The 14170-nt window shown below is 48.6% G+C and overlaps 1 protein-coding gene across 2 annotated transcripts in view; it reads right to left on the reverse strand.

Annotated features, from left to right (window-relative positions):
- Positions 1–9: 9 nt before the first annotated feature.
- MTMR12 (myotubularin related protein 12) overlaps positions 10–14170 on the reverse strand; it is a 65830-nt gene continuing 51669 nt past the window's right edge. The window contains exons 11-16 of one of the 2 annotated variants that reach the window (XM_067730469.1): positions 13543–13621; positions 11665–11735; positions 9289–9461; positions 6782–6949; positions 5768–5968; positions 10–2842 (exon numbers count right to left, since the gene is read on the reverse strand). In XM_067730469.1, coding sequence (XP_067586570.1) covers positions 2273–2842; positions 5768–5968; positions 6782–6949; positions 9289–9461; positions 11665–11735; positions 13543–13621 — 1262 coding nt within the window. In that variant the 3' untranslated portion in view covers positions 10–2272. The remainder of the gene's footprint in view (positions 2843–5767; positions 5969–6781; positions 6950–9288; positions 9462–11664; positions 11736–13542; positions 13622–14170) is intronic. The other variant, XM_067730470.1, reaches the window with a different exon arrangement.

A 14170-nucleotide genomic window follows, 5' to 3' on the forward strand; every position in this document is an offset into this window, starting at 1 on the left:
CACAGCAAATACAGTATTGTAAATTGTGCTTTAATTTCTGCAATCGGATATGATGCAGTGAAATACAAGTATAAACTCTCATTGTACATCCAGAAAATAAAAAGCACATTTATACAGATTTAGCCCAACAGCTTATTCCCTTTTTTAAAAAACGTTTTGAATGTAATTAAAGCTAATTTATCTTCAGTGTAAAAACTTGGAGGTATAAACAAACTCAAGATATTACATACAGGAAGTTAATGTACATTTCCAAACGTGCACAGTGCAGCATTTCAGACAAAGTAAATGGTCTCATTTCAGCTTTTACTGGTAAGCATAATCCACATCTCAATCTTGAATAAAAACGTCACAATATATAAACCCACTGAGAATCCTGTACACAAATACGGCTTTATAGAAATCTGATTTCAAATATAAATACATAAACTGTCATGACCTTACGTGTTACAACAGCTTATTTTTCTATCGTAATTTTATAAAAAAAAAAATCATAGAAAAATATTTCAATGCACATTCAACCACTATGACAGGGGCCGTGACCTTGTGCCTTTAAACCATACCTTATGGAGTGTAAAGCATCACACCAGGCATTTTTGGAATGAAAATTACTAAGATCTTAAGACTGAAGAGGCTACTGTATAAATATTCCCATTATAATATGGTAACAAAACTAGTTAGCTCCATAGTGTACCTGGGAGGCAGTGGGGCAGGGAAGGGAGGTTAGTGCTAGTTTAAGAAGGCCCACAGAATGTACAAGAAGGTAGCCAACGAACTAGGGTCATTTTAAAATCCCCACTGCAAGCCCAACACTGACCTTACTAGTGAGACTCTTAAGGCAACCAAGACTGGGCATGTGTTTGGCCCCAGATGCATGAATCCTACCCTCCCCTCAATCTCCACTGTCATGGCGTGGGGAGGACTGCAAAGCAATTTCTTGTGTGTACAAAAGACGATTCAGTGCAAACCGAGAAACTCCTCTTTGTCAATAGTTTCAAAATTTCTTATTGCCCTTAAGCAACTGAAAGTTTTTCTAAACAGGCAATATTCAAATTGGGATCTACACTGGAGAACGAATGGATATAAAAGGCAAACTTTCGATAGGAAACATTCTAATGCGAGATAATTTCTTTCCCCTTCCTTTTGTGGAATTGAACAGGGTTCCATGGAGAATGAAAAAACTGGTCCTTACAAAGTGTACTTTCCTGCATTTAAAAAATATATATCATTTAGACAGCAGATCCAGGAAGGTTACCAGGCATAGTCAAGTTTCTTCTATGGCTTTTTAAATCGCTGAGGTACTATGTGATCACCATCACTTCTGATATTTCTGCTTGACCGCTTCCCTATGAAAGCTACGCTCAACAGCGATCCTACTCATCAGTCTATAAGGTAACAGAATCTGGGGAAACCGTCCTGAGGACGGCGGGCACAGACGCTTGACGCCCCGGCGTGCTATTAGGAAAAGGCAAAGCAACTGCTTTCAAACACTGCACGCCTCCAGAAAAGTGGAAGCTCTTCTGGGCAAACCAAAGGGAGTCCCCCAGTTTGCCCAAAAGGTTTAGCAGCAAGATCCCGGGACCACGTGCACCAAGGTGGGCAGCGTGCAGGGGCAGTGGCGAGTGGTACAGAGCAGGCGGGGGACCCGGGGCTGCCGGCCCCCGAGCCAGTCCCCCGTCCCACATAAAGTGACACAGCCTGAGGATGCTCGGAAACGTCAGGATGGTGACACGCGTGGCAAGAGGACGCAGAAAGGAAAGACGCTAAGGTTTGGAAGTGAAGGCCATACATCTAAACGCCTCTGTTTGAATCTCTCAACTCGCCACACACACATCAGGTAAAGTTGGACTTGTTCCAAGCCGAGATGGGCTAGAGAGACACTTACTACTCCCGACGACTGGATAAATCACGCTGGCACAGCAAAGATCTGAAGACAGTATGGAGTCCAAGCACATCTTACCAAGGCCCTTTCTAAGTAGTAAACCAGCTACCGCAGGGTCTGTATGATACTAATGCAGAAGACACTGGCCACAGTTGTATTATGGGTCAAGCAGTAACTCCTTTCCACTAATAATACTAGAGCTATGGTTTTAATTGCATAGTCTTTCAGAATCATGGGGGTTGGAGAGGGAAATGAGGACCAGCTCTTTTCCTGAAGGCCCAGGCTTCCTCCCAGTAGTCAGCTTCAGCGCGACAGCCCGATGCAGACAGCAGACGTGTCTGGCTCCTGCCTCAGCCTGTGACACGCCTCTCTTACCTCCACTGAGCAGACCAGTCACACATCCCCTAGATCCACAAACTCATCTTCTCGCTTGGCCAAGTCTTCTTCATCTCCCAGAGCTTTCCACCCGCTGGTGGGCAGGACTGGCTTGGAGGAATGGCGCTGCAGCAGCGCAAAAGGGAACAAGGAGGACAGGCGGGCCGAGGTCCTCAGCAGCGAGGCGGCCTCTGCCTGGAGGGCCTCCTGGCTGTGGTGTCTCTCCTCGATTTTCTCCTGTAGGCGCTGGACTTCCTCCATCGTCTCCAAGAGTTTGCTCAGGGTGGCCACTCTGCCACCACCCAGGATTTGGGCCTCTGGAATCCACCGCAAGTAGCGCTGGGCCCACACTTTGATCTCTGGCCCCTCAATGTGAGGCAGCAGTAGCCCGTGGTAGTTGGGGGGCTTGCTGCGCCAGCTGTCGTAGAACTCTCGGAAGTTGTCCTGCAGCTCCTCAGAGGAATTAATCAGTTTGCTAATTCTCTTGCCCAGAAGGTTTTTAATTAAATGATCTGTTTCTTCCCTGAAAAATCCTCTTTTGGGAGATGATTTAGATTGGGTGAGTGGCAAAGAAAGTTGTCGTTGATGCTTTGAGAGAAAACACAAATAAAAATCTCTGGTTAGCTGGACAGCACGGTGACAGCTGCTCCCATCAAGGCAGAATCCTGCTTTAACAGAAGTCATGAGATATCAGAACTGCCCCGTGAACGTAAGTTCATTGCAACGCTATCACACGCAGAGAGAAAGCAGCGGCGGGCGGGGGTTTCTTGTTTATGCCACAATGCACGTGTCAGGTGCACACTGGGTGTATAAACAAATGGGTGAAACCAGGTGCGGGGCGTTAAGTACTTGTGAAGGACAAGCTTAACTTAAGATAGGCTGATGATGATTTAGGGGAGTTTGGGGATGAGGCCTATTCATTTTTGAAAGGAGCAATATGTTTCTTCTTTGAGAAATTTACAGTGTTCGCTTTCACAATAGTCTGAACACCACCTGTGAGGAAGTGCTGCCGACAACCTGAAGAGCCTGTCACTCCACTGAAATAATGTGTAGGCTTAACTTGTAGGCTACTGGGCATCCAGTGGGAGGTCAAGCCTAAGTCAAAAAGATTCTGGACAGAGACAGACGGGAGCAAAAGAAACCTGAGGACTGGCTAAGCAGGCTGGATGTGCCTCTCTGATGAGCTGTACGGAGTAGAAAACGTGAGAGCATTTACATTTTTGCCCTCGTCGGTAACTCCACCTGCAGCCAAAGCAACGTGTTGCGTTTGGGGATGCACTGCGAAAGGGCTGTGAAGATGGTCAAGACGGTTACGAGGGACCCCTGGTGCCCAAAGGAGAAGGTAAAAAGCTGAGGAGAAGCTGTTTCTCTCCAGCTCTTCTGCCCCTGAGGTATCCATTTGAAATCAGAATAGATAAAAGTTTTATTCTGGGGCTAGTCTCCTAACTCTCTAACATGCTCCTGCCAGTGGTTCTTCCTTATAAAAAATATTTCCTTATTATGGAATGTAGAACAACAATAAAAATACAAAGTAGAAAGCAAAACCATTCACAATACCCCAAGTCAGAGATGACCAGGATTTTTGACTTTCCATCTGGGGGCAGGAGAGCCGAAGGCCAGGAGTCGGGGGCCGGCCTCTTCTCCCCAGTGATCCAGGTGAGTCAGGGATCAGGGGAAGCAGGTGGAACCTAACAGCCACAGAGTGTTCACTGCCTACCGGGTTCTGTGCTCAGCGCTTAACGTGCAACCACTTACCCAGTTCTCAAAGTCACTATTACTGCCCCCATTTTACAGATGAGAAAACTAAGGCACAGAGGTTAAGTAACTGCAAAGGCCCCAGCTACCAAGTGCCAGACGTGGTTTCACGACCACAGTCTGGCTCCAGAGCCTGGACTCTTAACAGAGCTCTCCTTGTCTTGCAAGCCCCTCTCTGAAGCCCTAAGTGAACGGAGCGTTCCAGACAGGCCAGGTGTGAACAGCACTGTGCCCCCAGAGCCTGGTCAAGGCCTAGGGCTGAGGCTGGGACCCCACACCTGAGTGGACCCCGTGGTCACGAGTGGTAATTCCCAGGGCAGTGCATCGTGCTGGCCGGCCACGGCTCTTTGGTCTCTACAGAACTACTCCAAGGTCACCTGTCCACTCAACAAGAGGCCCCGAGCCTGACGCCCAGATGCCTCACCAAACGGCTTCACAGGTCCTCGATGGCCCAGCGCCAGCTCTGCATTAGCTAGTACAAGCCGAGATGCCCCAACCCTGCAGCTTAAGTCTCTCCCACTGGCCAGCTCCTGGAACCTAGGTCCTCTGCTCCCATCTACAAGAAGGGACACGTAGAACAACGGGGCCTGGGCAGAGAAATGGACTCTAGTCTTACCGAGTGGAGCTTTTATTTCCTCCCTTCCGTCTCTGAGTCTCTGAGGGCCTGGAGCAGCTCTGCAATCCTGACCAGGCGGGAAGTGTGTGTGCGGCCACCAGGGGGCACAGCACGCTGACAAAAACTGACCTCCGACCAAACTGTTCTGGAGCGCAGGGCAGTTCTGGCCCAACACACAGGAAAGAGGTTGAGCCAGGAGGGCAAACACCCAGCCTGGGCTTGAGGACCCTTGAAGGGCGAAGCATCAGCTCTAAGTTATCCAGCAGCTGTGCCTTCTGCGAGTGCTGGCTTTGGCTCACCTGGGTCCCCAAGCCCCTTTAGAACGGAGCCAGCTCCCACAGCAGGACGGGCTGGGCTCCCAGGAGCCCCGTGGGATGGCGGGATCAGAAGGATGGCGGTGGAGAAGGCAGTGACGCGCACCGACTTGTGACTGGCCACCACTGGCCACCCCGCTCTCCCTTTCATGGGGTCGGGTGGCTGGCAGGGGGTCCAGGTCAGGAGACTGAACGGGAAATGCCATGTAAATCACGCATCACCCAGGGAGCGTCGGGGTTAATAACTAGTAAGGTCAGGAACAAATATCTAAAGGGAGGCCCAAATAATTTGATGCCTGTCGTTTTCAGCCCAGGTCTGCAAACAACAGCCCGCGGGCCCAATCTGGCCTGGTGCCTGCTTTTGTAAATACTGGAACACAGCCAGGCCTGTCTGCTTACGGGGCGTCTGTGGCTGTTTTCGAGCTCCAACAGCATGCGGGAAGTTGTGCCAGAGACTTTGTGGCCCCTGACAGAACACGTTAGTCGCAAACACCATTGTTAGCGTGAAGAGAGGCCTGGCTATTAAAGATGTGAACCGGTACAGATGGCACAGTAGAGCCCACACCGTGATCGCCGTCCCCTCTACTCTACCAACCGCACGCGGGCAGGGGCGAGATGCTCGACTCCACGCAGCAGCCCCGGCGACACTCAGCTAATGGCTACGTCTCATCAGGACAGACGCTGGCCTGCTGAAGGCAAAGGATTCTCAGGGCCCTGACAATCTGCCCGTCACGATCTCGACTGCAGACTGTGTCCGTGTATCTCTCATCCTTACAGACATGGGGATCTCTGCGCAGACGAAGGGGGTTAGACATGTGCACATCTTACTTTGAAATGCGTTCCTTTCCGCTGGCCTTTGTCCAGTTTTGGCTTTTCCACGTAAAGAGGGTTTTTGAGCAACGTCTGGGCTTTGGGTTCGAACTGCACAGACCAGTCCCACACGGTGAGGAGATTCAAAGGCTTGCTTTGTGCGCCCTGGCCTTCCCGGCCCTGCCAAAACAAGCACAGGTCACGGCGCTTCCAGCGGGGCTGAGGAAAGCAAACACGGCGCTGGAGACGGGCCCCAGGAAGGCGCACCCCGCCTGCCCTGAGAGCCAGCCTTCCAGGGGCTGCTCACTGCACTAATGGCTCTGCGTGGGGAGGGGCAGGACGCGCTGCTTCCAGCGGGCCGCATGCCAGCCGCGGTCTCCCAGGACAGCACCCTTGTGAGGTCACTCCTAGTTTTCCAATTCACCTTCGGGGAAACTGAGGCTCAGAAAATGGAAGTGACCGCCTGAGGTCACGAAGCTGGTGAGCAGCGAGGCTGTGTGAGTGGAGCCTGGTAAAATCCCACTGGAGGGCCAGCTCCAGCAAACCCCGAGGCCCCCAGAGGGCCGGTCAGAGCACCGATGGCGCAGACTTAAGGCCCTGGGAGCGCGGCCTCAAGGGAGACTAAAGACGTTTAGGACGGAAAGTGAAAGCCTAGCTTCCCTGCTCCGCCACAGCTCTCTTCAGAGTCACTCCAGGCATCGGGCAAGTGGAAGAGAAGGCATCTGACCTGTTCACAAAGACAACTTTTAATCTGCTTCATTCCCGGCTCTGACACTTGCTCCCGGCTCCAATATTTACCATGTGACCTGGGGCGAGTTACTCACTGTCTCAGTGCCTCAGCTCCTCAGGGATAATAATAATTCAGACCCACAGGGTGCTTGAGGATTAAATATCAATACCCGGAAAGCACTCAGAACAGGGCCCAGCATATAATCACTGTTACAAAATTATCATTTTTATCATCAATCTTCTTGCACCCTACCTGTGAGACCTGGCTTCTTCAATACACAGGTTCCTAAGAGGGACTCTTACCATGTTTGTATCTTTCTGATGAGGCGAATTGAAGAAGAAGGTGCTAAAGATAGGTATGTACAGGCTATCTGACAAAACGGTCAGGTACGTCTCCGTGAACTCAAACGCTGGGGGATGCTGGTGCACCAGCTGCCAGACACAGTCTAAGAAGAGCAGGAACACGGGAACCTACGTGAAAACGATATACACGTGACTGAGGGGCACCGGCGGTCCTGGGTTCGGGGCAGCCACCTCGACAGCTGGGGAATAACCTCTCCCGGGCACTATATTCTCTGGGAAACGCATTCCAGGCGATTCACATTCTCAACTCCATCCCATTCCCAGCGATAAATATGGTCAACTGAAACCACACACCCGTGGATTAACATCAGGACTTGGCAGGACCTCTCTGCGTGAAAGACATTCCTGAGATGATGTAAAAATCTCCTTGTCAATCAGCACTGACAGATGAGCACTTGCAACTGATCCTGGTAACAGGGAACAGTAGCTCTGAACCTCAACAAATGAAATGCTGTTCCCCACAGAAGAATTCCACTCTTCTCATTAGTAGCACTCTGTTACAAAGAAATACTACTCAATTACTTCAAATACTGTGGATACTCCCTTCTCCACACCCCTGACAATGAGGGCGCAGAAGAGAAAAAGGACGGGAGAGAAGGCAGAAGCAGCAAAAATGAGTTTCTAACATTTTTCACAAATGCACTTTTTTAAGCGATGGCCTCTTTTATTAGCTTCAGAGGCAAGCCCTCTAATAGCAGAGATGAGAGTTTTCGAGGGTGCCTTGTCATCCCCAACTACTCCTTGTCCAATCACCAGTGACCCTGTCAGGTGGACAGGACAGGCCACGTCACAGTCTCTCCCTTCCCGAGCTTGGCCAAGGTCTCACACACAGCTCCTGAGAGGCGGGAGCTGGGAAGCCAGCTCTTTTTTTTTTTTGCAGTACGCGGGCCTCTCACTGCTGCGGCCTCTCCCGTTGCGGAGCACAGGCTCCAGACGCGCAGGCTCAGCGGCCATGGCTCACGGGCCCAGCCGCTCCGCGGCATGTGGGATCTTCCCAGACCGGGGCACGAACCCGTGTCCCCTGCATCTGCAGGCGGACTCTCAACCACTGCACCACCAGGGAAGCCCGGAAGCCAGCTCTTGAATCAAAGTCCAGTGCCGTGTCAATTACATCACAAAGTAGACCACCCAGTTTTCTATCAAAACTCCAGTATGTCAGTGTTGAGATGAAAAGAAAGGTCTACATGGGCAACTTTATTTCACACCTCATTTTATGTTCAAGAGCATACTTAAATAGAGCGTAAAATGTTTGGACCTCATTGTACAGTCAGGGAAATGGGCTCACAAAGTACGGGTGACTCCTCCCAGCACTGGGTAAACAGACCTGATCTGCTCTCGGGCTCTTGCTCCACTAGACACGGTGCCTGTCAGTCCCCCTTTTCTCAAGATATACAAACTATACGAGATATACAAAAGCACACTCTTCCCCACACAGTATCAGCTCTTTCTGCCCGTCATGTTATTTGAGTCCCATTAACCTTTCAAATTAGTATCTCAGAAACGCAAGGTCCCTTTCAAGACTGAAAGATGGTGATGTCCATTCAGCCCAATGGGACACGGATGAGTACAGAACTGTCCTGAAAGAAACTGCAGGCCTAGTGAGAGGGGGCTGGGTCTCCCAGGACACACCAAGCCCTTATGGGCAAGAGCCACGTCTCTGTTTCCACAGCCGCTGTGTCAAGCTGTCCAGCACCGCAGACAGACGTGCTTATTACCTGGGGTAAGAAAAACCACCAGTCGCCCTGCTAGCATACGTCACCTCTGCAGGTGATCTAATTAAAGTTCACCTGTTTTCATTTTTCTTTCCACAGTCGTTAATAATGCAGCCAAAGGAGTTTGCACCGCTGTAACCTAGACAAGTACACCCCAACCTGGGGGGCTCATTTTCACTAACTGAACTGTAACACTAACTCTCCAGTGCTTGAATTCGGAGGCCCAGACCTGCAGCTACCATGGCGAAGGCCCTGGTACTGGATAGCATTCACATAACCCTGTGCTTTATTTTGAAAGGGTTTACTGCAAGGAAAATTTACTTTGCGTTATTATGTATTTTCTGTAGGAAACTTGTACCCTAAATGTTCATTTTTTTTTTTGCAAAGACTAAATTAACAGAAACTGTGGGAGTCTCTCTCACTGAGTTCATTTTTATTTAAGTTTTACAAATCAGTATTACTTCCACCATGAAATATAATAGCCCCCTGGGGTACACAATTTAGAAGAGAAGACTCTGAACACACCTGTTAATAAACACCCCTCTCCCCTGGGAAGAGTTTCAATAGTGTTTCAAGCATTGAAAGGCATCTAGCAGTGCACTGACCTCAGCCTTCCTGACAAGCCCCTAAAAGGCGAGCACTTTGCAGGCAGGAGCCCTCGGTCGGAAGACAGATGAATGAAGAGACGGGGCTCTGCTTCCCCATGGCTGCCGGGTCTGTGATGGGGACACTCACCTCCTCCTTGTCACTCTGACGTAGATGGTTGCAGCGGTCCAGGAAGCAGTGTCCGCCCACGATCCACTCCTTCTGGACAAGGCTCTGGAAACCGAACCTGGTTCGACAGTGGGGGTCCATCATCACTTGCACCAGAGAGGAAACGAGGCAGCAGAGGTCGGAAGCGTTCTCCTCTGGGGTGGAGGGAGGCCCAGCAGCAGCGCGGAGAGGAAGGAGGGTACCAAGTGTTAAAGAGCTGCAGAGGGCTCGCACAGGCACAGGTAACAGCAGGGGCCTCAACACCAGCGCCTCCCACTGACGGTCAAGCGCTAATTCTCCAAAGGCCAGGGCCAGTGGGGAAAAAACGGTAATGTTTTCAGATTGAGAGACAAATAGCTTCCAGCCTGGCTGGCACTGGTTCCAGCACACACTGGCACTAAAGATGGATTGGTTACTGATGAATAAATGCAGCATGGCAAACCCACTGTCAGAATGCGGGGTCCAAATGTGCTACACGATGAGGGCACAATCAGATACATCATGGCACTCGCTGGGTCCACAGACCAAGTTCAAAACCCTTCCAGCTGGTGTGTCAGGGTCTCCATCACTGAACTCATTGTTCCAAGGCAAAACTGCTTCTCAGCCACCTTTCCTCCACTACCTCTGCTTCGGAGAAAGGGTAGCATTCCTGGATTGCACCAAAATGCTCTGATTCTCAGCTCTACGGCTCTTTCCATTTCTGTCTGGGAGCACAGAGGGGCCCGCTTCTTTCTGCCTAGCCTAGAGGAGAAACTCTCCACAGTAAGTATAAGCCATGTGCCCACCCCTGGGGTGCACGGTACAAAACCACACGATGAAAATTCTGCTCACATCCCGGTTCACCATAAATGACTCACAGCAAATAAAAACATACATCTACATCCGTGCATTTGTCTTAGTTTTAAGGTCCTAAAAGTCAAGGTCTACAGCCCTGTGGTTTCTACTTTACACAAGAAGTGCAACTCAAGGTGCTATTTTAAAATGTCCACGAGGACAATGGTGCTGGTAGCAGTGGGTTTAGAGAAACTTCAGAACGAATTCTACGTAGGGAGGTGTTTGCACTGTTAAACTCTCCTCCTGACCCCGGGGTCACGAAGCACTACAGAGCCACGCTTACACTGTGCTCCTACTTCTCCTCCAGGAAACAAGCCTAAACAATGGGGACACATGGGTTCAGAAGAAGCAGATTTTTATATTTGTCTTTCTTGTGCTATCACCTTCCAAAACAAGTTTCATTTTTTAAGAGAATCTTCCTTCTTGCGTATGAAGGGTGTTAACAGTACACATGCGAGTCCTAGGAAGAGCAGCTAGAGAATGAGACTTCAGAGGTACAACTCAGCAGTCCTTCGGGGAGTGAGGAGAGCTCAGCCTCACCCGCTAAAGATCCCCATTTCATTCTACGCAACTCTGGGATTGGTGCAGTCTGGCCCTGGGTACTTGCACCTCTCAGCCCCCCAATCTTCATCCCTCCTTTTCACCAGTTACTCAGTACTCTGTTCTGCCATTGTTAATTAGATCTTTTTCAATAACACCCTTAGGCCTGCTCTCTCAAACTTCTAGAAGGCAGAGGCATAGAGCTCTGTACATGGGAGGTGCTCAGTGCATGTATTAAAATTTAAGTCAGAAGGTACAGAAATCACAGGTGGACACATTTCCAGTCTGCTCACAGAAGCTAAATTCTAGCAGTCATGGAGAGTGTCAGAAAAATGATAAAAGCCTGAGGGGATGAAAGCATGAGACAGTCTACTTAATGTAAAGCATGGGGCTATAAGAAACTTTAAATATTCAAAACAGCAGATAATATTTTAGCTCAGATCTAACCAATTCCACCAACAATCTTTGTTGCATGAGGTTTACACTTCTTTTACACATTCTGGGTGTGTATATCCTGTCCACATGTACAGGAAGTTAAGTCCACGGAAGAAAAGGGAATCGCGGTCCACACCAATCGTGGTGGCAACTGCACGAAGTTGTCAGACACAAAGATGTAAAAATAACAATTAAACCATCCATGGGTCTCTTCATACAAAAACGATCATCCAAAGATTTTAACTTTGAGTTAATATAAAACAAAACCTCAAAATATGAGGAAATGTGAGCTTTGGTAAAGATACCAAACAATTCCTTCTTGGGCTGCGAATAGGTCTGCCGAGTTCCAAGTGAAAGAATTTATTTTTAAACTATAACAATGAACTCCAAAGCAGAGCATTCCAAGGTCAGGGTAAAAAGAATGGAAGGATTTCTACACCAGCTCGTTCCTTCCACAAGACAATTCCACTTACATAAATCTCTATATACAGAAACAGAATCCCAAGTAAAGGAAAAAGGAAACCACCCTTTGTGCTTTAAATATATTACCTAAAAGAAGAACATTCATGTTTTGCGCTTCTAGACATTCTATAATCTCTATTGCTTTTTTCAGGCAGCGTCTACATAGGAGAGAGGCAAGAAAAACAGATATTAGTTCCTGAGCTTAGTATCATGAACAATAAGAAATTTAGAGCCATCTGACATGATCTTCAGTTTTCTATCTCATTTACTGTTTCATGCTGAAGATCTCCAAAAAGAAACAAATTATCATTCATGCTATTCAGATACTGCAAGACACTCATCTGCTTATTAGAAACTTAAAATTTTCAGAAGGGATTTCCAAAATGGATGTAAAAATGTTGCTACGTGACGCCTAAACTAGAAATACTTACTGCAAATTCGTATCTGAGTGTGTTGGTGAGTCCCAGTAAGACCCAGAAAGGCCCACATCTGGAGGCTGTGCTGCAGGTCCATTTTGTTAACTCAAGGTCATGGGCTAAATGTGTTGGTGTGGCTGGAAAGGCCCAGTGTGCCCTGAAACCCCTTTGTCTCTCTCGACGCAGCTCCGTTTGAGACTGTTGCCGCTGCCAGCAGCTCTGCCTTCTGCACTGGTAACCCTGCAGCAGTGGCGCCTCCCTGGGCTCTTCACCGGCTTAGGGACACTCACCTCTACCCACCCCATGGAAGGAAAGGTCCTTTTATTTTATAACATTCATCACAATACTTGCAATTATATATTCAAATTAAGGACATGCAGCAGGCTCCTCAAAACCTATTTGTTAAAAAGTTTTTGGAGGCCTGAGGCTCCTTTGCACAAACTCCCAGGCAGATGTGAGAGAGGATGCCGAGCTAGGTGGAAGGGAGGAGTCTTCTCTTCGGAGCTGTTCTCTCCCCTGCTCTCACCCTGTCATCATTTCTGTTTCGCGCCTCCCTTTGCCCTCTCCTCTACTTAAGGGCAACAGACAGAAGCTATTCAAAATGGGAAGTAGGAAAGGGAATAAAATTCTGTTTTCTCGGAATCTCTACTTAACTCCGAAATGAAAAATAACTAATTGGCATTAATGACAGTAAAAAAAAAATTTTAATAGGTAAGAGACATATAAGATACAGAATTCTTCTAAAAAGGTATTCAGTAAAAACTCAGCATCCGGGGAATTCCCTGGAGGTCTAGTGGTTAGGACTCCGCACTTTCACTGCAAGGGTGTGGGTTCCATCCCTGGTCTCGGCCAAAAACAAAAACAAACCCAGAAACTCAGCATCCCTCCCCTTCTCAATCCCCAGATTCCTCCCTGGGGGTGAGCGCTGCTGCTCAATTAGAACGCTGGGTTGCCACGTCCCCTTTTTTGTAGGCTTCCCATCCCTAGTCTATAGTCTAGGGAGCAGATCTCTGTATGGGCAGGTAGCATGTCTGTAAATTCTTATCAGATGTGCACAGAAATAATAAATAATGAATGTAAAATCCAGCTGAGCCCTGAACAGAATATGTGATCTAAGAATATTTAACCGTGAAATAGAAAACAGTTAAATTATTTGTCAGGTTGCTTTACTACTTTTTTTAAATTTCTGGCTGCCTTGGGTCTTCGTTGCTGAGCGTGGGCTTTCTCCAATTGCGGTGAGCAGGGGCTACTCTTTGTTGCAGTGTGCGGGCTTCTCACTGCAGTGGCTTCTCTTGTTGCAGAGCACGGGCTCTAGGCGTGCGGGCTTCAGTAGTTGTGGCTCGTGGGCTCTAGAGTGCAGGCTCAGCAGTTGTGGTGCATGGGCTTAGTTGCTCCGTGGCATGTGGGATCTTCTCGAACCCGTGTCCCCTGCATTTGGCAGGTGGATTCTTAACCACTGTGCCACCACTGTGCCACCAGGGAAGTCCTGCTCTACTACTTTGGCTTAGAGAACTGTGTAATTCATGAGCAAAACAACGCCTTGAAATACCTGATTATGTCAAGCCAGCTGCTACTTTCCAGCAGGGAAAACCATTTTATATCTGTGTCCCAAAATTCGGTACTATTATCTGAAAAAAGGAAAAAGAGTAAAGAAGTCAGGCACTGTTTGCAGCTGTGCCTCTGCTGTAAAACCTGTGCTGTTCAGAGGCGCTGCCCCAGACTAGGCTGAGAATCCAGCATTTCAAACCTTCAGCTGAAATTGTTTTTGAATTGTAAACCCCTGGAATGGTGTGGTAGTCAAAAATAGACTTGCATTGCTCAAGTAAAAAGTGCCCTACAATCTGTATACTAAGCCACAGTCCACCCTGTAACTCAACAAGGAGAGTAACATGCTTTAGGCAGACAGAGTCGACATCCAGGCTGCTGCTCTTAGAAGAGGAAGATGCAACCGGCCACGTCCTAATGCCAAGGAGGCCTGAGGGAAGAGCTAGCTTCTGCTGGAATACTAAACACACACGTTTACCTTGCACGCCAGACAATATCCCCCCAATCCACCTTGATACAGAAGCCCTGCATTTTACAGAAGTCTACTGCATGTCAGAGTTGCAAACTCAAATCACTGAGAAGGCAGATACCCCTGCAAAGTACTGGATGGTGAAAACAGAAGCGGAGAATCA

This window comes from Pseudorca crassidens, chromosome 3 (genome assembly GCF_039906515.1).
Source record: "Pseudorca crassidens isolate mPseCra1 chromosome 3, mPseCra1.hap1, whole genome shotgun sequence".
In the NCBI taxonomy this organism is placed as follows: domain Eukaryota; kingdom Metazoa; phylum Chordata; class Mammalia; order Artiodactyla; family Delphinidae; genus Pseudorca; species Pseudorca crassidens.